General features: G+C 35.9%; 1 protein-coding gene across 1 annotated transcript; it reads left to right on the top strand.

Moving 5' to 3' along the window:
- Positions 1-22,407: 22,407 nt before the first annotated feature.
- Positions 22,408-22,686, top strand: LOC104275438 (RNA-binding Raly-like protein; the record flags this gene model as incomplete). Its single annotated transcript, XM_009871399.1, has 1 exon — positions 22,408-22,686. A coding segment is annotated over one exon (279 nt), but the record flags the coding sequence as incomplete, so codon positions are not given.
- Positions 22,687-23,039: the final 353 nt, after the last annotated feature.

Genomic DNA, 23,039 nt, shown 5'->3' with positions numbered 1-23,039 from the left:
ATTATTCTAATTTGTGATATGAAAGTGAAGTCCTCAAAGAAGCAATTGCTTCTAGAACTATGAGTTCTAGACTAGGACCCCAAGCTGGCTACCCTGTTAACTGACCTCGGTTACCTCTGAATTCCTCAAACTGGCAGAGCACTCTTTGCCCAGCTCCAAGTAGATGGGCTAGGAATTGTCTCAAAGAGCTACAGATCGAGAAGGGATATTTCATTCTGTCGTATACATTTCAATGTAATCACTCATTTTGCTCTCGACTGTCCTGTTATGAATTCAGCTTTATTTGGTATTTCAACATATAATAAGCTATCTGATGCCTTAGGAAGGCAGGACATGTAAAGGGCACATTGTAGGTTATTCTCTGATTGTGCTTCGCTTCTATTGACCATTCTCAGAAGAATAAACTCCAAAGCTAGATATGCTTTTTGTTTAGTTTTGAACTTTTTTCTGTACTTTGCTGCTCTTTCAGTGATGCAACTGATAGAAGCTGGAGTATAGAGCACAAATCAAGGATGTTTTCTTCAGGAGAAAGCAATTTTGAGTGATATCAAGATTTGATGGAACATATTGAGTACTTCTAAAAAAAAAATCACACTGAGGTGTTTTGAAAACATCTATCTCAATGGTGAATTTTCTTCTAATTTTTTCATGCACACATTCTTCTTGCCAATGTGCTGATATACCAAAACTTATTAGTATCTTTCCAACTCAGTCTCATTTTCCAGTGACATAAACTTAAAATAAAAATATAAACTAAAAAGTATTTCACTCCTTCATAAGTGTTGGCTGGATTTCTAGTACATGTTTTTCTCTATTTCTCTGTGGAACAAAAGATAAAAGAGTTAGGATCATGGAAGGAATTATAGACTGAGCTTCTGAAAGGAAACTTGGGGAGGTTTAGGTGGATAAGTGAAGGTTACAAATAACTCTTTTACTATGTAGCTTGATTCCCCAAATCTTCAGCTTGCTGCAATTCAGTTCTTCTGTCCTCTGTGAAAATAATATCAAGTTTGAAGATTGACTGACATCTATAATGAACACTAAATGTCTTAGATTTTACTAATTACCAGAGAAAAGTCAAAGTCCACTACATAGCTTTTTCAAACTAACAAGGTTTATTTTGGCCCTCTTTAGCATATGTAAGCCTTAGCTCGGTGGTTTCAGCGTGGTGCTGACAACAATGACAACACCAAGATCGCGGGTTCAATTCCCGCTCGGTCTCCATGTGTTGCCTGATCTAGTCGAGAGGTGACATCCCTGCCCACAACAGGGAGGTTGGACTAGATGATCTCTAAGGTCCCTTCCAGCCTAGGTCATTCTATGATTCTATGACCTGGAATATTAAATTACTTTAGATCTTTCTATGCTTGTTTCCTATTTCAAGTCATATATTCCCACATGTTATGGAAAAAAAACAACCAACCAACCAAAAAAAAAGCCAGCCAAAAAGCATCAAAACCAACCAAAATAAATATTGGTCAGGATAAGTGTATGCAAAACCTGTTTATATTAGTCTTCTTGGGACACCAGAGGTGGTGGTATCTAGACAAAGGTTTGGATGGAATCTCTTTTAAGAAATCATGCCAAGCTTCAGTCTTAAGAAAATCTTTTAAAAAAATATTGTATGTATTTGCTAGTCATAAATGACTACAGAAAATATCTAGAACAAATTGTTAAGTATAGGTGCCAGTGAGAAGCTCTGAGAACACACCTACTTTGTAGGGACTTTGTATCAACGCTTCAGCGTTATTGCTTGAAGTGATTGTGTCTTCAGAGATCTATCAGACAAGAGGACTATGCCACAAAATGTTCCTGCTATGTGTGATGGATTTATACTTGTTAAGTATTTGTATTTGTGGCAGCAGCAGTGTGAACAGCTTTTGGTTTTTTGGTTGTGTTTTTTTTTTGGCGGGGAGTTGGGGAGTGGATTGATTTGTTTCATTAGTATTTCTTTGCAGGCAAACATTTATCTGTCTTGGGATTTTTTTGGTTAGGGTGCAAAGTCAACCTCAGAACCTGGGAAATGACAGCTTTTTCACCATGCTCTTTTAATTCTAATTTGCCCTGCTTTGGGCTACGCATCATCTGCCAGACCAAGTTATATTATTACATACAGTATTTTCTTCATAGGCTCACCTCTTCATTCAGTTCCCAGGATAGAAGGCAGCATTCACTTAATTATCAGTAATCAATAGCTTTTTCTAACTTGATCAGAAATTGGCTCTGTTACATTCAAAACATTTCACATATAGAATTTTTCATTTCCTCATGAGCTTTCCTATGATGCCAGCCACAATATTAAATGAGTTCTCATTTAAAGTTGCTAGGGGATGATGTCATTCTACTTTCCGAGGGAAACAGTGGCAGAAATACAAGAGATCAGAACCATTTTCTGATTTTGAGTCAAAATTTGATGCATTTAGGACTAGATTCTTCAAGATACATAATATTGTCCTGAGTTTTGTATGTTCTAAGAGATGTTGATTTTGCCAATACGTTTGACCTGGGCAAGGAGGAAAAACACTTCAATACAAAAGCCTATCAGCTTATCAGCAAATTAGGCCTAAATTTTGCTGTATTTGAAATGTGGAGAAGAGAAACAAAGATTTTGTTCCTAGAGAAATTTAACTTAAGTACCACCTTTTGCATCTCAATGGGACAGGAAGAGGGGAAAAAACCCCAGATGTTCTGGAGTGGCATTACTTTAATTCTGGGTGTCTGCACTCATACTGCAGCCTCTTATTTATATTGCAGACTCCAGCAAAGGAGAAAAGAATCACAAAAGCAGTGATTTTTATTATAAAACCTGAGTCACTCAACAACAGATGTATACAATGCACTCCATGCTAATGTAGCAGTGGGTTTAGTATCTTTATGTCTTTTCTAACTTGGGATTTTGTTTGCACATAATGAACGCTTACAAATGGGTAATATTTCTCACCAGAGATGTAAACTGAAGCTTCCTGGGCAGGGAGAGAACACCTAAGAATCTTGTTGTGAGAGGCATGTCTTGTTTTCACACTCCTGAGAGAAAAAAATTGCTCCATCTAGAAATGTTATTTTTCCTGAATTCTGCTTGTTATTCCACTCTGCTTTTTAACTATATTAGTTCTCCCTGAGCTGAGCATTCTGTTTCCTTTCAAAGTCAGACCTCTAGTGTTACAAAGCTTGATTTCAGTATAGCATGTATTTTGCAGTTACTTGCCTGAAGTCCAGAGCCCTTGCTGGTGACATTATACAATGGAAACCTGACAAGTTTCCGATGAGCTCTGTTGAGTCTGAGACTGCTTTCATAGTCTCGTGGATAACGCAATGACATCTTTGTACTATTTGGTAAGCACAGTTGCTTGGCTGTAGCAAATTCCCTTGCTCGTGAACTACTGTGTTTCCTTGGGGTTCAGGATGGCAGCCAACAGAGGGGGAAAACAGCTGTAGATAAAGTTTCTGCTTGTTTTTGTTAAAAATGCAAGGACAAAAGGTAGGAAGTGACAATGAGAGATCAAAAAGTTTAATCTTATTTCACTTCCAGAAATCCTGTTAAACTGTTGGGTTTTTTCAGATATGGTTATGTTTCTGTGCATTTATTTTAATTCTTTTATACTTACCAGGCAGCATCTTAAACCCTCACAGAAATCAGTGGTATGTTTAGGTATAAGGAAACTGCCTACCATGACCTTAAAGAACAACCTTTTTACTCTGTGTGCCCATGGCTGTCACTGTGCTCTTACGGTTATGAAGGGGTCCTGCTTTGCTCTTCTCTGTCAGGATAGGCAAGGGAAATGAAAAGAGGAAATGAGAGCCCAACATATCAGTGGTGAGAGCCTGTAGAGCAATTATGCTAGAGCTCCCATCTGCACTATAGGTACATGCTCTAGTGGACACATTTTTCAGTGTTTTCTCTATCCTACATCCCCTAAATGTCATATTTGGCAATATCAGCCTGACGCAATCACAAACATTCTCTAAAACAATTAGTAGAAGCCTTGTCAGGAAAATAAATCACTCGGAACTTGAGAGAGGCTGGACAATGAAGAAAGTCGTGTAGATACGTTTTCTACTTTTTAGTTTTTCCCCACTGGTCTGTCCTGAAACCTTGTGACAGGGAGCAGAAAGGCTGTTTGCTGTACTGAGTGCTGTTAAAAGGGAAAAAAAAATCCAAAATGAAATAAATAGTGGGTACAATTCACTGCAGTATTTCAGTCAGAAATTACTGCCACATGGACTCAGGCTTTCTAATGGCTTTTCACAATCAGCCATCTGTAAGCCTCCAATTGGTGTGGTGCCTGCAGTATTTATTCTGAAATGCTATATAACCTCACAGCATTTGGAAATACCCGCAGTACATACTGTGCAACCATAAACTACATAAATGTTGGGGAGACTTCAAAGGATTCTATAAAAAAAAAATAATGTTGAAACATGCAGAAGCAGCAAGGCCAGAATGGAATAAGGTTCGTTCAAGTGTAGGTGCCAATGTGTGCATCCTTTTAAAATTGCTCTATCATTGTGGACATTCTTTTTCTTTGAGAAATAATAATAAAGAATCTTTGTGGCAACTTTAACAACATATTAAAATAGAGTAAACCAAAATATTCATAAGAGGTTCTGTAGAAACATATAATAGAATAATGCCATTATAGAAAGATATACTAGAATAATGCCATTACAGTGTTTGCACTCTTATTTAAGTCCTTCTGTAACCACTTTGCTATATTTCAAATGGAATTACATTTCTATATAAGCACTTAATGAGGACTTAAGGCTGAGTCTATGTGTCTACGAAGATATTTTGAGAAAGTTATTTAAGTTTTAGAACTTCGCTATTTTGTTACATGCTGGGAAAGACAACCTCTTTCCTGGCAGGAGACATCAAAAAAGTAAATTCATTAATGTCTGCTAGGTGCTGCCACTTGGGAAATATGGAGCAATCATTGAAGAAATGCAAAATTTTCAAGCAGCTCTATTTATTATTATCATTATTTCAGTGTGAAAAACAGAGAGAGAATAAATATCAAAGCATTTTAGATGAACAATTTCTAAAATAGCTTTGAATTTTCCTATATACTGATGTTTTAAAGTGTCTATCTTCATGTATTGTTTTGTCTTCTAGCTTGTAGCCAAGACAAGATATTTCTTCAGGATTTTCACTTTCATTTGAGAGCGGGAAAATATTTTTGGTTTAAGTTGAACTGAAACATTTATTTTTTTCACTTTTTTTTTAGCAGGAAATTGAAAAATCTACTCTCCACATATTTCTCTTGGAGCAGTTTCTGTTAAGAAAAAGCAAAACACGTATTCTGTGGCACCCTTTATGTACTTTAGTTGATTCTATGATTACAGACTAATTAAAAATTTAACTCAGTTTTCAAATTGTTAATTTCTAAAGAATCTTTAGATCTTACTAGACAGAAGAAGTCTATTATGCATCTCTCTAACATTTATAAACTCTTTTAAGCATATAGATTTGGCTTCCTAAACCATATATTGAAAGAGAGAAGGAAGATGTATGTCTGAATTTAAAGGATGATTAACTAAGCTCATAGCAGTTACTTTATAATCCTTACAGTTGAGTTGTCTGAGAGAGCACTAATATTTTCAGCTTCTCAGCAGAATTTTTCTGCTATTTACATTAAAAATCTAGGGAATTTGTAGCACAGAGAAGGAAAAAAAATTAGAAATTACAAGATCTTTCTAAAAAGCTAGCTTTAGAGTTGTTCAGATAGATGCCATGAAAATACACTTTTGTTTTTGGACAAAGATTAGATTACAGAAAGTTATGACTGCATGTGGATCTACTTCTGCCACCAAATTTAACTTATGGTAACTTTTGTAAAGTAGAACTTTTCATACCAAAAGGGATACCAAGGCACAGATATTTTTCTAGCATCTATGATACTTGAGCAGACAAATTAGTAAAAATGCACTGGTTTCTGAGAAATCAAATACAATGTAATATAGACATAAGTAATTCTATGAAAGTATGTAAATGACTATTATAAATCACGTTAACTGTAGGCTGAAGTTACATTGTCAATCATAGATGATATACAGTATTGTTTCAAAAAATCTGAGTAAATCATTGAAAACTTTGAAATTAGTGCAAAATCTGTTTGAATAAAACCTACATTCTTACTCACGTGAAAATCCAAAGGCTAAAAGTAAAACCATAATATAATAGTTTAGTGATTGCAATAAAAATATACTTTAGAGTCTCTTTGAATTCGATGAAATGTTTCATAAACTTTGGTTAAATGGAGCCTGAATTCTTCATAATAACTTCAGTCTCGCATTGCATATGCTGCTAGATGCATCAGCCTGGCTTTCCAGTAGAACTGAGGGAAGTCCGTTGGCTGAGACTGACACCTCTACAAACAGACAATGTCTACAGCTTCCTTAATAGCATTAGGAACCCTGCAAGTTATAAAATCTTGGCAGATTAATTCATCTCTCTCAGACACAAATGTAATAAGGGCGTCTCATTTGTTCATTTATTTTAATCATATTCTTTCTTTTTGTTTTTTTGGTCTGTCTAGAATATTTTAACAACCACAGAGTTGTGCTTAGCTCATGGTGGGTGGCATGTTTCTATTTGCAGATGATTATTTCAGGTTAAGCTGCTAATTTGAAATGCACCAGAACTTGGATGCAAACATCTGCTTGACTGTGTGCTATAACACGTTTTTCTATATAAAATATGCAGTTGGAAACTGTAACTACCTCAGAATTAAAGACCTACTTTTTCCTTTCAGTTATTGTTCCTTTAAGTGTAAAAGCAGTACGCCTTTCACTTGCAGAGGTGACTTGTAACAGTCTCTGAAAAAAGCATATAAACATCTACTTATGTGTATGGGATACAGATCATGATAGAATATTTTAGAATGTCAACATAATTTCATTAAATATTGATGGAAACTTATTTAGAAATACATTTTAAAATGAGAAATCTAATAATCTCATGCTGTTTATTGTAAACTTCACAGAATTAAAATATTTTTAAAATCTTGCAAATAGAAGGAATTGCTTCTGCATATTTTGCAAAGATAGAATAGTATATAAACAGACAAGAAAGATGATTACGTCTTACATTTCCACCCTGTGTTGCAGCTATCATCCTTTAATTTGTCAGGGGTTGTTTCTCTCTTCTTGATTATTATTTTTGTAATTATTATTTCCTTAATTGACTGTTATTTATTATCATTATTAATTCCTCCTTCCTAACATATTTTCCAAACTTCCCTGCGAAAGGCACAGGGAAATGAGTTGTCCTCTAAATCTGCAGTATGTGAGGAGAAAGCTTCATTTTCCAAAATGCCGTTGTCATTAATAATAGTACTTTCTACTTAATCCCACTATATTTTGCTCTTTCAAATCCTTCAATATTTCAGGATTTCACGTCAAGGAGATCAGAATAGCAAATGTTTCTGAATACTTCAAACTGCCTTTCTTCCAAAACTAAGGACACAACTGAAGGCATAGTTTCTAGACATAGTTTTGAAAGCATTTCATATTAAACCGTAAATTACCAGGCTAGTCTTAGAGCAAGAGGATAGGATTTTCTCTGTTTGGGGAGATCTGCCAAGTTCTGCCTCCTGTAAAGAATAGGACTTGTCTCAAGATTTTATATTGTGAGTCTCTTTCCTAGACGAGATCTGGAGGTGGAAGGTAATTTTATACATTCATCGTGTGAATAGATTGACAATGTTACATTAGATATTTTCCCAGTATTCTGTGGAAATTCTTGGAGAGATTGTCCTGTTAGCCAGAGACTGAACTGTGCAAAACCATTTCTAAACGTTTATGCTTTGCAAAGCAATTGTTCTTTTAGACAAGGTTGTTTCAAATCTCTGCTTTAGCTATAGTAACTAGACTGCCTATAGTATTCATACTTTCGTGTAGATAATGTACCCCCTCATACTCGTGTCAATCTGTCCAAATGTGTACGTTAGACACCTGGAGTTTTGTAGGTCAGATAGCAACAAACAAAAGGAGAACACGATTTTTGTCTCTGTCAGACGTCTTTACTGTCCTTAGATCTTCCAGTCTACACTTTGCCTTTGGCATTAGCCACAGCATTTCAGAGGTCTCTGTGAGAGGAAGGCAAGAATCAGTGCAGATCTAGATAGTGTACCACTGTTGTGAAGATCTGTGCACATACACAACTTGTAATTCATCTTGGACTGCTACTGAAGACTTCAATTTCCAAAAGGACTTCAGCATTTCAGAATGAGTGGCTTGTTCAGAGCATTTTCCAAATATTCAGAAGACGGGAAAATGCATCAAATAGCAATTTGTTATTTTTAGATTGCCAATATATAAAAACAGAGATGGCTGCAATTTTCCACTCTTTCTTAAATGCATTTCTTTACACTCTTTTTTACTATACCCTTCAGAGGAGTTGACAGACGGAAAAAGAAATAGCTCAATAAAAACTATGGGAAACATCTAAGGAAATCACATTTGAGAAATACTTTGGTGGTTAAGTTTCGTCCAGATCCTTCTCCTAACCATGGCAAACGTTTTTGTTGTGAGATACTTTTCCTTTTATCGAAGAGGATAGGACTTTCCTCTATTTAAATATTAAGGATAGGGGTTGAAGTCACATATTGATTAAAGTGAAAGAATTAATGGACTAGTAACCATCTCCTCAAACACCTTTTCTTCTTCAGGGTCCTAGCTCTTTCTCCAATGAAAAATATAAAAATAGTACAGTAAAAAGCATTAAATCAGTACCTTTTTCTATAATTTTAAATAATTTTAAAACCAAATTTTTACGTAATTTGAAGGTGGGCTCGCTTAAAATAGTTAATTTACAGAAGTAGGTGCATTCCATTTTCTCTTCGAAATATCATCTGTACCTATTGATCTGCCATTTTGGTATTTTGCTCCACAAGATCTGGTAAATTTTCTTCGTAATCAACAGGTGAATAACTTATAAGAACATCTGTAATCAATGTGTAATTAGTTTTAGAGAAAACATGACAAGGATGGATAAAAATAATATAAGACTATTTTAAGTGACACAGTTTAATGATGATGGCAGCGATGTTACTCAGCTACAGTTCACTCTAAGAATTTAAAATAATTCCAGTGATGTCTTTCTTCAAGGAGTTGATGTAACACATGTAAGAATTGACAAGCAGTTGCTTCCTAACACAGCAGTTCTCATCACTTACACAAATCTGTAGGAATTGGTGTTGTACTGTAAAGAAAGCAGCTATGCACATTTGAAAAGGAATAAGATGCTCTTTAGTAGGATTATTTTTTCCCAAAAGGAATATAAGAAAACATAATCATATTAGGAGAATAACTAACAATAGTAATGGAAATCAAAGACTGTATGTTGTATGCAACTGTGGTTGGGGAACAGAGACTTGCGTGTTCAAAGACCACGGTGGTCCCTGCTGAGTATGTTTTAGTTTCAAAATAATTAGCTCTGTCAAATAGTTAATATTTGTTGACATGACCAAGTTAAGTTCATTCAGCATCACATGTGTGGTAATTAGTTAATATGATAAAATAATATGGACTGAAAATATTCAATTTTAGCTGCCAAAGCTTATCACTTAAGCCAAGTAAAAAAAACACAAGCCACATTCTTCCATAGATTTCATACATTCTTATAATTAATTTTGCCTGCTTCTCTGGTCTTTTTATATTTCAGCTCTGTGTTGCCAAATTTCATCATTATTAATGGTTCTGAAATTCCTGAGCTTCCTGAGAAAACCTAGTGGTAGAAATACTCTAAAAGTGAATTGGAAGCAAACATTAATATTGGACATAGACCTAGACAGGCTGGAGAGTTGGGCAGTGAGAAAGCTTACGAAATACAACAGGGGCAAGTGTAGACCCTGTGCCAGTATAGGTTGGGGACTGAACTGCTGGAGAGCAGCGTGGGAGAAAGGGACCTGGGGGTTCTGGCAGACAGCAGGATGACGATGAGCCAGCTATGTGCCCTCGTGGCCAAGAAGGCCAATGGCATCCTGGGGTGTGGCTAGTAGGTCGTGAGAGGTTCTCCTCCTTCTCTACTTTGCCCTGGTGAGGCCACATCTGGAATACTGCGTCCAGTTCTGGACTTCTCACTTCAAGAAGGACACAGAACTGCTTGAGAGAGTCCAGCACAGAGCCACAAGGATGATGAAGGGAGTGGAACATCTCCCTTATGAGGAAAGGCTGAAGGAGCTGGGTCTCTTTAGCTTGGAGAAGAGGAGGCTGAGGGGTGACCTCATTAGTGTTTATAAATATGTCAAGGGGTAGTGTCAGGAAGACGGAGACAGGCTCTTCTTGGTGGTGTCCAATGACAGGAGAAGGGGCAATGGGTGCAAGCTGGAACATAGGAGGTTCTACATAAAAATTAGGAAAAACTTATTCACTGTGAGGGTGACAGAGCACTGGAACAGACTGCCCAGAGAGGTTGTGGAGTCTTTTTCGGAGACATTCAAAAACCATCTGGACGCGTTCCTGTGTGATCCTGAAGAGGGGTTAAACTAGATGATCTTTTCAGGTCCCTTCCAAGCCCTAACTTTCTGTGATTCTGTGAAATTAAATCTAGCTAAACTAAAAATGAAAGAATATTTGTAATATATTGAAAATCAAGTCCTATCAAAGAGCTGGTTTTAACTGATCTATATTTGCAAGAAATACAAACCCTTACTCATTGCCAGCTGTTGAGTAACAGAACTTAAAGTGCATGTGTTCAGATTCATTTGGCAGAATAACATAAAAAAAACCGACAAAACCCCTCTCCTGTCAATGTATACTTTTTCCTGTACCAACTGAGTCAATGAAAGCTGTGCTGTGGTTTAAAGAGTTACTTCTAATATTATAATGCATTAGCCAGAGGTTAGATGTTATTACAGCAAGAACTGTAGAAAAACCTTTACAGTCTAGAAAATTTGAAGGATAAATTATTCATTGTAAATTATTTGCTCTAATGAGTTGTTACTGCATGCCCATCAGATACTTTACGACTCTACGGCATGATGTTGGAGACTGAGTATAATCAATAGAATTAATTATTTAAGTGTTAGATTCACAACGAGGTTTCCAATTTGTCTGTTCTCTTGTGATACAGTGGAGATAGTATGAAGTATATTTGTTTTAAACATTCTAGATTTTACTCAGTTCTATTGAGGTTTCTAAAAATTTTCTTTACAGGCTTGTAGTTTTTAGTTTAAAAATAAATCATAATCTACTTTTTATTTTGCAATTTTAGTGGCAAAATTTTCCTTTTTCCTTTTTTTGTCCTGTGCTATATGTATCTACAATGTAGGATGAAAGAGAAAAAGCAATGTATTGCATACTCAGTGTTACCGGAACCATACATTTATGGTCTGAAAATGCTATGAGATGAATCATAGAAGCATAGAATGGCCTAGGCTGGAAAGGACCTTAGAGATCCAACTTCACTGTCATGGGCATGGATGCTTCTCAACTAGATCAGGCTACTCAAGGCTCCATCCAACTTGGCCTTGAACACCTCCAGGGAGGGGGCAGCCACAACATCTCTGGCAATGTATTCCAAAGTCTTGCCACCCTCGTACTGAAGAATTTCTTCCTAAGATCTAATCTAAATCTATTCTCCTTCAACTTAAACCCATTTCCCCTTGTCCTATCAGTGAATACTCTTGTAAAAAATCCCTCCACAGCCTTCCTGTAGGTTCCCTTCAGGTATTGGAAGGCAGCTATTATTATGAAAAATATAATGCTATTCCTTCTGAAGCACATTAAGAGGCAAAATTTCAGTTTAGTTTCAGTTGAAAATCCTACTTTTCTGCCACTGATTTTGGTGGGGTCACACTTTCACTCAAAGTAATAATACAGTCAGGTCCTGAAAGAGAAGGTAGGGTTATATTCTCTTCAGGTGCATGCAGAAACCCAGAAGCTTCTGACAGAAATAAATTAGCCAGTCACTGGACAGGATCACAGGAAGTGAAAACAAAAGCAGTGTGTCAAAATTCATACCAGTGCTGCTCTTCTAAGACTGAGGAGGACTAAAATCTGTAGGGAGGACTCAGAGGAATGTAAGAAATAAAGTGAACTTAAGTAAGAAGTACTGTGACTGGGCTTCAGCAGAGCAAAGTAGACATCAGAAGAAGCAGAGAATGTACAAGACAGGTGATATAGGAGTAAGATGATGAAACTGTTACATTCATGATACAAGAATTCAGTACAAGAAAAGAGAATAACACTTTAGATTTATACCAGAATATAAACTATGCAAAGGGTTAACCAAAATCGGGAATATGCAGCCAACACCAAATTCTCAAGCATTCAAATGTACACAGATTTGGATTCCAGAGACTGAATAACCTTCTGACATTAAATTACACACATTGAGTGCTGTCCTGAAATATCACCATTTGCTCAAATGACATACTGCTAGAAAAGGTACATTGATAACAGGTTTTGCATCAAAAAGTCTGCATTAATGTGGTTGATTAATGTTCAGATAATGTTTTTAGGAAAATATCTCTAGCATATTATTATTTCATTTTGCTTGCTTAAACAAGTCTCTGAAAGAGCATTAAATAAAACCACTTACCTGAGTAGGGACTATTAACATTGTATTTGAGCATCAGATGTCTGCTAGAGTAAAATCAGAGCTCGCTAAGATTCACTAGCCTCCCAAACTAAACTAAAATCTCACTTGTATCTACTTGCTGCAGCAAAAAAATTATTGCTGAGAATACAAAGACTGAGAAGTATTTAAAAAAAGTTTCTCATCCAATTTTTGTTTGTCTTTTCACGCAATGGTAAAGATGGAACAGATAAGACTGTGTGTGTGTATATATAATGGATTTTTAAGAGAAAAAAATCAAGTAGAGTATCATTTCAGGAGTTCTTAATGATACACAGTTTTGGAACACATTGCTTTTAACAAGGTTTAAGCTACCTAGCAGATTTTTTTATATGATGTGGGATATAGTGTAGAAACTGCAGGCTTTGTGATCTTTCAGTAATAATAAAAATGTTGTTATGTCAAGTTTTATTAAACTCACATGTCTCAGTAGAGAACTGAAAAACAAGCAGACAGGTATTAAAATTATTTTTGCTTTAAAAGATAAGTGCCTAGTAAACCTTTGGCATGAAAATTTCAGTAGATTTAACTACAAAGTAAATGCCAAATGCTTCTGAAGATAGTCTAGGAAGGGTGTTGAAGGAGCAAGAACCTGAAACAGTCACACTGCAGCGATTGCTAAGAGAGCCAAGGCACACGCTCAAGAGGACAAGAATGCACATTCTAATTTTCAGCAGCAGAGAATCAAACAAAGCTTTCCAAAGTTCCAGCGAATGTCCTAAGTGTTGAACTACCAGTTAAAACACTGGAAAAGACACCATGGCTGGATTTTGTGCCCTTAATAGTCATGGCAGAAGAAAATTACTGAAATAACCTCTGCAGGCAAGATAGGTCAATGAATGCATGAATTTGTGTGAATTTGAACATGCTATATATCTCAAGCCACTGCATTGTGAAAAATTTTAAGGAGATTTCTGCAGAACATTAGACTACTTGTAAGCTTCAATGTTAGAAACCAAAGTAGAGGCAAACCTCGGATGCTTCAGGATGAGATGATAGAGGAAGAAGGTTTCCACAGGTACCTTTGAATTCATGTTTATGTAGTGATAGAATCCCAGGAGAGTCTATGGATCTAGCTTATAAGGACCTTGTTCATGGTTGCATCATTGTGGTGGCAAATGGAGCTGAAGATGGATCTAAATACAAAACTGACTTTACAATTCAAACAAGATCGTCATTCGTTCCATATTCAGATTTTCTTAGTTTTTTTCACCAGATGCCTGGATACTTTATATATAGATGATGAGAACTTTCATAATCCCATGCAGAAAAGTCAGTTGCCACACTGTGGGCCCAACTAAGTTTTATCAAGGCAAAGAATTTCAGATGTCTTATTGCATATCCACAGTGGTGAGAATACCTCGTTTCTTGACTGCCTTTGTTATCTTAAACTTTGATATATACACATGAGATTCAGTGCTTGAAAAGGAAAACTAGACTTTCTAGAAAGACTAGAAAGGCATTCAGGTGTTTTGTGGTGAATGATAGACAATTACCTTGGGTTTCTGACTCAGGATGTGCTGCACAGGCTAAGGAACAAAACCAAAAGTCTGCAAGGATGTAGCAGTCTATAATATTTTGCCCACAGATAGGCTTGGGGTTTAAAGATGCAATTCACACACGACCAATACAAAAATCTAGACAAGCTGAATAAACAGGTTAAAAGAATGGGATGATTAAAACAAAAGTACAGTATGCCAGTGATTTACTGCATCATTTTGGAAAAGTTACTGGTAGAGCGAGAGTTGGATATCAGAATTACTTTGTTGTCAATACTATATTTTCTTCCTGTAAGTCAGATGCACAATATGATCATCTGGCATAAATTCTCAAGATAGACTTCTGAGAGGGATATTTTGGAGTGAATACAGTAGAAAATGGGATTCTAATTTGCCTCTGATTATGAAAATCAGATACTCTTAAATACCCCTTTTCATTATGAAAGATCAAATAATTATTCTGATCAACTAATATGGAAAATAAATTGTAAAAAATACCCATAAACAGAAAAATACTTAGAAATACACAGGTATAAGAGGTATGGAAAGAAAACAACAGACATATCACTAATCCTTAAAACAAAGTCCTTTTTTTCAATTAAACCGTATGTTTTCTGTTAAACTTCTTAGTGCCACAGTATTCTTCTGGTGTTTTGCATTCTTTCACTTCATTCATGCAACAGCCCACTGAGCTGGAATATCATCAGCATTATTGCTAGGTTCTGAAGAAAGAGGACAAGGTGGAGACACTAAGTGACTTGCATAAGTCCTCTTATCAAGTCTGTACCAGAGCTGGGATTACCATTTGGAAGCTCTTGACTTCTTGTTTGATATTCGGCAGCCTAGACCGTGACATTCCTCAAATCCAATTTCAAACTCTTATGAAATAATAGAGGAAACATAAGAGAGAAAAATTCTAGTCAAAATAATGTTACTGAAAGCTTTCTTGGAAGCTTTGGTAGAGTAAAATTGCCTGAAATAGTCTAGCTGTAGGTCACTTATAGCTATTCCACAAGCAATAAAGTTTTAAAAAACATGACAAATTTTCCAAAAGAATCACCTGCCCATAAGAATAATTTGGAAAAAAAATGATGTCACCATAGCTATGATTAATGTCAAGCATCCCCAAAAAAGCTTAGCACATAACAGAGAAGGTCTGGAATGAGAACTATGTTGTAGGGGAAACATCTAACCATGCCACAGGTATCCTTATTAGGTCTAGTTTTAAACAATGGCTTTAGATTCTAAAACATTAAAACAATTTGCTGATTAAAATTTCAAAAGATGTTGTACTTTGGAACTGTAAACTCCCTTCAGAGCAGAGAAAACTGTTGAAGTCTATTAGGAACGCTAGAAATATAAAAATGATAGTAGGAGACTGTCTTACTTGCCAAGGCTCATTTAATCCTCACAGTGATATGAAGCTGAAGAGAAAGAGAAAAACACAGAGGAAGCAACGCTGCCAAATGAGACCAACAATTCTAGTGAACGTGAGATTAGCTTGAAGTGTCAGATGTCAGCAAATATAGCTAAGTCTGTTTTTAGGCAATCCACAGTATCACCAAGTCACCAAGTGAAGAGAAAGACAGCAGTCCTTCTGCATCTTTTACTGTCATTATACCTGAAATTGAAGACTGAAAACAGATTTAGGCCACAGAAACTGTAGAAAGTCAGAAAGGCATTAAAAATTATTATTTTTAATGACTGATGAGGGAAGATTAAAATAGCTTGCTGTATAAATGATGACTTGAAGGAGATGAGATAGATGGCTACAAGCAGATTTGGTCAAAATATTTTAAGTGAAGGGAAAAGTCATGAACTCTTGTTTGTCTTTCTCTTAAATAAAAATAAAAATAAATAATCTTATTCAGTTCTATCTCTAAGAGGCTGACTGACAGCACATGAAAGCAGCACATCCCAAGATGAAAAGTTTTCATCAGTAGCTTCTGGCGTAGACATATCCAACACATAGATTGCAACCAAGACATCTTGAAGAGAAATAGGAAAGTTAACTCTTTACTTGTCTGCCTTGCATTAGTGTCAAAATATCCTGACTGTATTCTCTCTCCTGGAGACTTTTTGAAAGGCAATACCTAAGCGATAACACTGAAGGTCACATTCTGTAATTTGCTAAGTGACCTCAATGTCCAGTCTCTCAGGTATGCCCCGGAACTGCGTATCTCTTTATGGGATTAGACAGTTAGGTAATGTAATATCCGTGATTTATTTCAAACTCCTCTTCACTTAGAATCTCAAATAAGTCTATTGGTTTTTTTCAGATTTAGTTTTAATATTCTTATCCTGAATTCACTGTATTATTTACACAACCATACCAGTATGTGCTATCATAATTATTTTCTTATCCTAGCCAACCGGATTATAATTTGATTTTACAGTTGGTAAGTAGAGAAAGCCTTGTATTTACCGGAGGTTAAATATGATGGGAGAAAGGGACCAATATATGACTGCTTATCAAAAAATGATGTTAGTGAAATGTATTTCTTTACTTGGTTACATAGGGTTATTTTCTACATCCAGAGAACAAAGGGCATGTGAATGGAAGGGAAAATCCCAATAACTCTCGGCTGACAGGTTTTACTTTCCAGCACCATGAGCTAGTACAGGGCAATAAGAAGCAGTAACTTCTGTCCACTTGTACAGACCTCTATAAACTTCCTTTGCTCTCTTCTCCCTCCCCAGGGATCTGCTGCTGCTCCTGAGACAGAATGCACATCTCTCTCTTGCTCTTTCAAATGTTTAAGAAACTAATCCAGAATAATGTATTCCTAAAAGAGGTTTATGATATTTTTCTCTATGGTATTATTAATATCTATGGTGTTTGTTTGTTTGTTAGTTTTTTTAAGTATACACATTTTATTCACCCATCCCAGAAGAGATAGTACCTGCCTTTTTGAGGAAACTGACAACAGGAGATGAAGTGCAATCTGCTGCATCACTTTGTTTTTTAGTCCTTCGTTTTCTACAAGATGTGGCATAGCAAGTATTGATGTATTTTGTCATTTTTATGGCTCCAGAAGTGCCAGCTTGAAGGGAGAGTTGTCTGTGCTTTAGACATGGTGTGTCAACCCCTTCTTAAAAATAATTGCAAAAAACCCCTTAAAGCTAAACTATAAAAAATAAAATAAAAAATAAAAAGACAAGATATATTGGGGGAAAGAGGGGAAACAGATTATTTGACTTTAATGAGGACAGGAAAAGCCTGGAATATTTTGATGTGGATTTAACTAACCATCTTATGAATAATTTTTTCTTTATTTGTGTGACCTAGATATAGTAATTCATTAAAAGTGAATTTAAAACATGAAGAAGAAAGGAAATGCCAAAACAAAATATATTTTCTCTGATAGCTTTCTGTTCTCTCTTTTCTCTCCCTCAATCCCTCTTCCCCATCATGAAATAGCCAGTATTCTTACTTCCAACAGGTATGTAAAATTTCATAAAGGTTTGTCAAGAGCTGATTTAACTGGGATAAAATAGTTTTTAATGACTGCTTATTGAATAAATTATTGTGAATATTGAATTTTCTCCATAAAATACTGGTACCAGTGCAGGATAAATCTATGCTGGAGAACATTTCATCCACAGAAGGACAATTCCAATGTTTAAAAATCTTAAATTTGTCTGCAACATTACAAATGTATTAATGTCACATTGCAAAAAAAAAATAAATCAGAATTAGAGAAAATATACTCTGGCCTTATTTTTCTTCTCTATAAATATTTTAGTATTTATTGATTCGTGAACCATAAAGACACTAAATCACAGAAAAGCTCAACTATGAAAGCAAAGATTGAGTCTTGATATTTAGAAAAGTTCAGCTATTAACCGAGGCTGGATAAAAAGAAGGGCAGAGATAAATTACTTAGAAATGTTGGAAAGGACTACATGGTTTGAGTCAGACACTGACCATGCATTCTAGTGCTGCATTTTGTTCGTCTAAGGACCAATACAATGATGTTTGATATTTGCCAGAATGCTCATGTTCTACTCAATTAGTAAACATGCTGGCTATTAATTTTTTACAGGCTGTAATTTTTAATGTGGATTTTATCATAGAGACAGACATCACCTTCAAATAATATGCCTGTTTAGGTCTTTCTCTGTTTCTTGGAAGGATTTGTAATTATCAAATATGTACTATGCATCTGACTGTGCAAACTTTTAATACCGTAAGTAAAAAAAATTAAGATTTGGAATTTAATGGTGCTTAGAATAATCTGTCAGTGATGAGAATTTTCATATTTTAAAATATTTCTCCACAGAATTAAACTTTTGCTATCACACAGATCTAATACAGAAGAAAATATTTTGCAGTTTGACCAAAATGCTGCCTCTTCAAAGACAAATTTTGCTTTTTATTGTGAAAAATTATGGAATGCATAAGCACCACAGGTAGCAGAGGTCCAATAAGACTATTATGGCCCCCTCTTGCACCTGGTCCCCATCAAACAGATGCCTGAGAATTAGTGGGAATTTGACAACTTGCTTCCTTCCCTTTGCTTCAAGCCCTGTGCTCTTCCCTGCCCTGGGAGAGAGCATGGCTGTAAAAGGGATTCTTGTCCTCACTGTTCTGGGATTAGGCACTGCACTGTAGGAGGAACATCTATGGAGTGGGAAATGTGGGTTCAGAAGTTCATCTTATGGACTGCGATGAGTTTCACAGCCACAAAACAATGCTTTGTCATGCTAGTGCTTAGCCAAACTTTGTCAAAATATACTGGAAAAGTGAAGGAAACCACAGATTAATATCTGCCCCCCTTTTGAGCAGCTCAAGTTCATAGAATCACAGAATGGCCTAGGCTGGAAGGGACCTTAGATATTATCTAATTCAGCCTCCCTGTCACCAGGGACGCCACCTCTCAGCTAGATCAGGCAACACATGGGGACTGAACGAGAATCGAACCCTCCACCTTGGTGTTGTTGACATCACGCTCAACTGACTTAGACTCATCCCATGTGTGTGCTGGACAGTAGGAATTTGCATTTTAATTCCTGTTCTCCATGTTAGAAATTTTGATTTTATTACCAGAAAGAGTCACTGCAATAATAGGAAATAAACGTGATACCTTATTAAAGTCTTCAAGGAAAGGAGATTATTTCAGAAATGTCTCTCTCCCTATTTCATTTATTGTGTGCTTGTGTGAGTTACAGTATTTGTTATTTTTACTGATAGTTCAGAGAAGATAAGTCTAATTCAGTATTCACAGATCTATATTGTAAGTGAGGTGTAAAACTTCCCAGAAATTCTTTCTCATTGTGATGAAGATCCCATGTATCTTTGATTTTTACAGAATATTAACAATAGTATTGTACATCGACCAGGAAGGCAATCAAATCTCAATTATTCACATGTTAATATTATTCTCATCCTTTGAATTTCTGCAGCACATTTTCCTGACTGCTTATTTGAATATGAGAGGATCCACTAGACAACTACTTTTCTCTGTGTTATAAAAATATTGTAAATTTGCATTGCAAACAACAAGTACAAGACAGAAAAATTCTGTGTCCTATTCATAGTCTATTTAAATTAGTGCATAGCAAAACTGGGCAAAAAATAAAATGAGGATTTTTATGAAATAAGAAAAGGAATAGTTCACTAAATCTCATGTTAGATGGCTAAACAACAGAGGAAATATGAAGTGTAACATTCTGGTGTTTTGGAAACAGTTGTGATGGTAATAATTAAAGAGTTTTGTCATGTATAAATTTCATGCAAGACTTGTCTGGCAGGATATTTTCTGTAGATTTTGTTCTCTCATCATTTTATTATTAGCCTATTGGTTATGCCCAAACGGACCAGCTGAAATCACATCACTGTGATAGAATCGATATAAAAATGCCTTGAACAACAAAGTCAAAAAACATGCAAGTCTGAAGTCTAAACAGTAGAAACAAGCACAAAGAAGTGTTTCACAGAGAGTCATACAGCCGGCTAGTGGAAGAGACAGGTCTACCAGTCAAGTCTGCTGCTTTCTGGACCAGTGGTCTTACATATGAGACACTACTGATTTAATAAATTTTGCTAATTTAATAAAATTAATTCAGCTACATAGCTGATAATTGTGAACAGGCAACATTAAAAAGATCCTAAGAATTATGTAAGGACAGACATGGCACTGTCCGTGTCGAGTTTACCCAATAAAAGTGGTATCTGCTCACTGAAATGTACATCCAAGCAGCACAGGAGATACCAGTGGTCCTCTCTTCACCGCCTGCATGACTGCATTAACTGTTCTCACTGATCTGTCTTGTTCTCTCTTCAGCTTGGGTCACTAGGGCTCTTTAAGCTAACAACACGACTGTTATCGTCACTTTGACTCCTGTATAAATGCAGATATATCTAAGATGGGTTTAAACTTGTTAGTTCTCACATAATATTACCAGTCTACTTTATGCCAACATGGAGTTCAATGTGCATTGTATTTATATTTTGTGGGTGATTTGTCTTCAAACACACTATTATGACTATTTGCAGTGTGCAGATTAACTGTATATAGGCACAACTTAAACGTGCACAGCAATCTAGAAATATACAGTATTGAGGCTGAATTTGATGATCTCAGAGGTCTCTTCCAGCCTCAATAATTCTGTGATTCTGTGAGTCTCTCATGATAAAGCTCAGAAGCTTTTGTCAAGGCAGGTTTCCTTGTTTTCCACAATGAAATTTGTTCATGTATACAGTATCTTGTGTTTCCAGAATGCATTTAAAATTGATAAACTTAACAGAAAACTTTTTTCTTTTTTTCTATTGTGTTTTCTCTATTGTAATAGGAAGTTGTAATAGGAAGTAAACTGTTATATTAAGCATGTGAAAGCACATGACCTATAGCTCCACTGCATGAACTCATGTAATAAAGCAGACTCTTTGCTGGGCCTGGGGAGGACTGACAACATGTCTCTATTGTGCGTCCTTACCTGAAGGGTGGAGTTTGGATCCCGTGTGACAGAGACGGTCAAAGTGCTGACGGCTGCTACTGTGGCTGTTTTGTTCATCAGGAATTGTGCAGAGTTCAGTAACAATGGCTTCTTTTTTTGTCAGTCCAGCTTAATATATGGTGGCTATTGATTTAAAATAGGAAATTTCTGCTAGTTAGTGTCAAGCTTTAGGTGTCCAGAATAGAGGTCATCGTTCCTTTTCATCCTGAGATATGAACTGAGCTTTAGCTGTGAGCAATATTTAGCTGGATTCTTTTTTTGCCTGATCTGTTTCTGTGATATGATCAAAAGTATGAGCAGGTTAAAAAATAGTAACAAAATTCTTAGCTATAAAACATGGCCTATATTTGACTGCTGACTAAATGACCTCCTTCTAACAAAGTAAATTTTTTACTATTTAGAGGTATATTTTTGACATTTCTATTTCTAATGTAGCTTAAAAAACCCCAGCAGCAACATGGCACAATGGCTTTTTCACCTCTGATAAAATTGATGTAAATGGAGTCACATGCTAGCAGATGCAACTTACTAGGAAAATCAGGTGTGCTTCAGAGGTGTGAGGCTAGATGAACACAAAAAGTGGTGGTTTGGGTGGGGGTTTTTTTCCGAAATCTTTCCCAGGAATAACATGGATATTTCCATTTGAGGTATGCCAGAATGTGTTTAGAGTTGTAACCTCAGAGGAAAAAGCAGAGCAGGAAATAAATCTGTCTTCCTATAATTAAGGAAATTTTTTTCCATGCTTTTTACTTCTTGGAACATGAGCCGCTTTTTCTTCCCCTGTCTTTTCTCTTTTTCTTTTTGTACTGAATTGATAGGGAAAATTGTTTCGATAGAAACATATTGATTGCCATAAAAAACTGTATGTTACCTGCTCTGTACTCCTCACAGTGATATTTAACTGGTGAGAAATGTGATCTCCTGTCACTTATAAACAAAAGCAAAGCTGTCTTTCATTTTTAGAGTTTATTCCCTAAATGGCCTTGAATGTTCATTTCTTTGACATAAGATAATTAATCATTCTCTTGCTTTGCAGTTTCTAAATGGCTAAGTACTTAAAAAGTCAATATTGAATTTCTAAGCAGAAATCCACATGTGAATACAGTAAAGTTCCACTATCACAGCATTGTATTAAGGGATGTATTGGTATATTTTATATCTATAAAAATAAGAAGTTTTAATTTGTCTTATGAACAGTATTTTTAAAAGTGCTACCTTGGGTTTATTGATAATAATTTTTAGAAACTATGTCTTCTGAGTCTGGACTCATCCAAAGTGAAAAATGAAAAGTGAATTATTGCTGGAAAATTCATCCAAAGTCAAGGGTAACTGTATGCTTTAAAACATAGTTCTCTCTGTTCTTTATTTAAGGGTTAAAGCCAAGTGATCCAACCATGACTGGCAAAACACAGACCAGCAACGTCACCAATAAGAACGACCCAAAGTCCATCAACTCCAGAGTCTTCATTGGCAATCTGAACACAGCCATTGTCAAAAAAGGTGACATCGAAGCTATCTTTGCAAAGTATGGGAAAATAGTTGGCTGCTCAGTGCATAAAGGTTACGCGTTCGTACAGTACATGAGCGAGAGGCACGCAAGGGCTGCAGTGGCGGGAGAGAATGCCAGGATCATCGCAGGGCAGCCGCTAGGTAAGGGCTTGTTCATATCATTGAAATACTGTTTTCTCTTTTTGTTTGAAATATCATCTACTGCTGGTGCCTTGGGGACTAGTTAAGTGGGTTTTGCCATTGTTCCATGTAAGTGTATTTCCAGAGCATTGGATCTGACAGAATTCTCAGTGTGTTTGGTGTTACCTAGAAATTATAAAATGTTTAGTGTTATAAGCAGCTGATTTATTAAACACATAACTTCTGACTGCTTTATACTTCTGTCTGTCATCCTATTGTAGTGAACATGACTATTCATATGAGTAAAATATGAGTATTTTCTCTTTGACTCTAGATAGTAAAATTTATATAATGAGATTCATCTAATAGATGTA

This window comes from Apaloderma vittatum, unplaced genomic scaffold (assembly GCF_000703405.1).
Source record: "Apaloderma vittatum isolate BGI_N311 unplaced genomic scaffold, ASM70340v1 scaffold17136, whole genome shotgun sequence".
Classification (NCBI taxonomy): Eukaryota; Metazoa; Chordata; class Aves; order Trogoniformes; family Trogonidae; genus Apaloderma; species Apaloderma vittatum.
The sequence above is the reverse complement of the archived record's forward strand: the minus strand, read 5'-3'. Positions and strand labels throughout refer to the sequence as shown.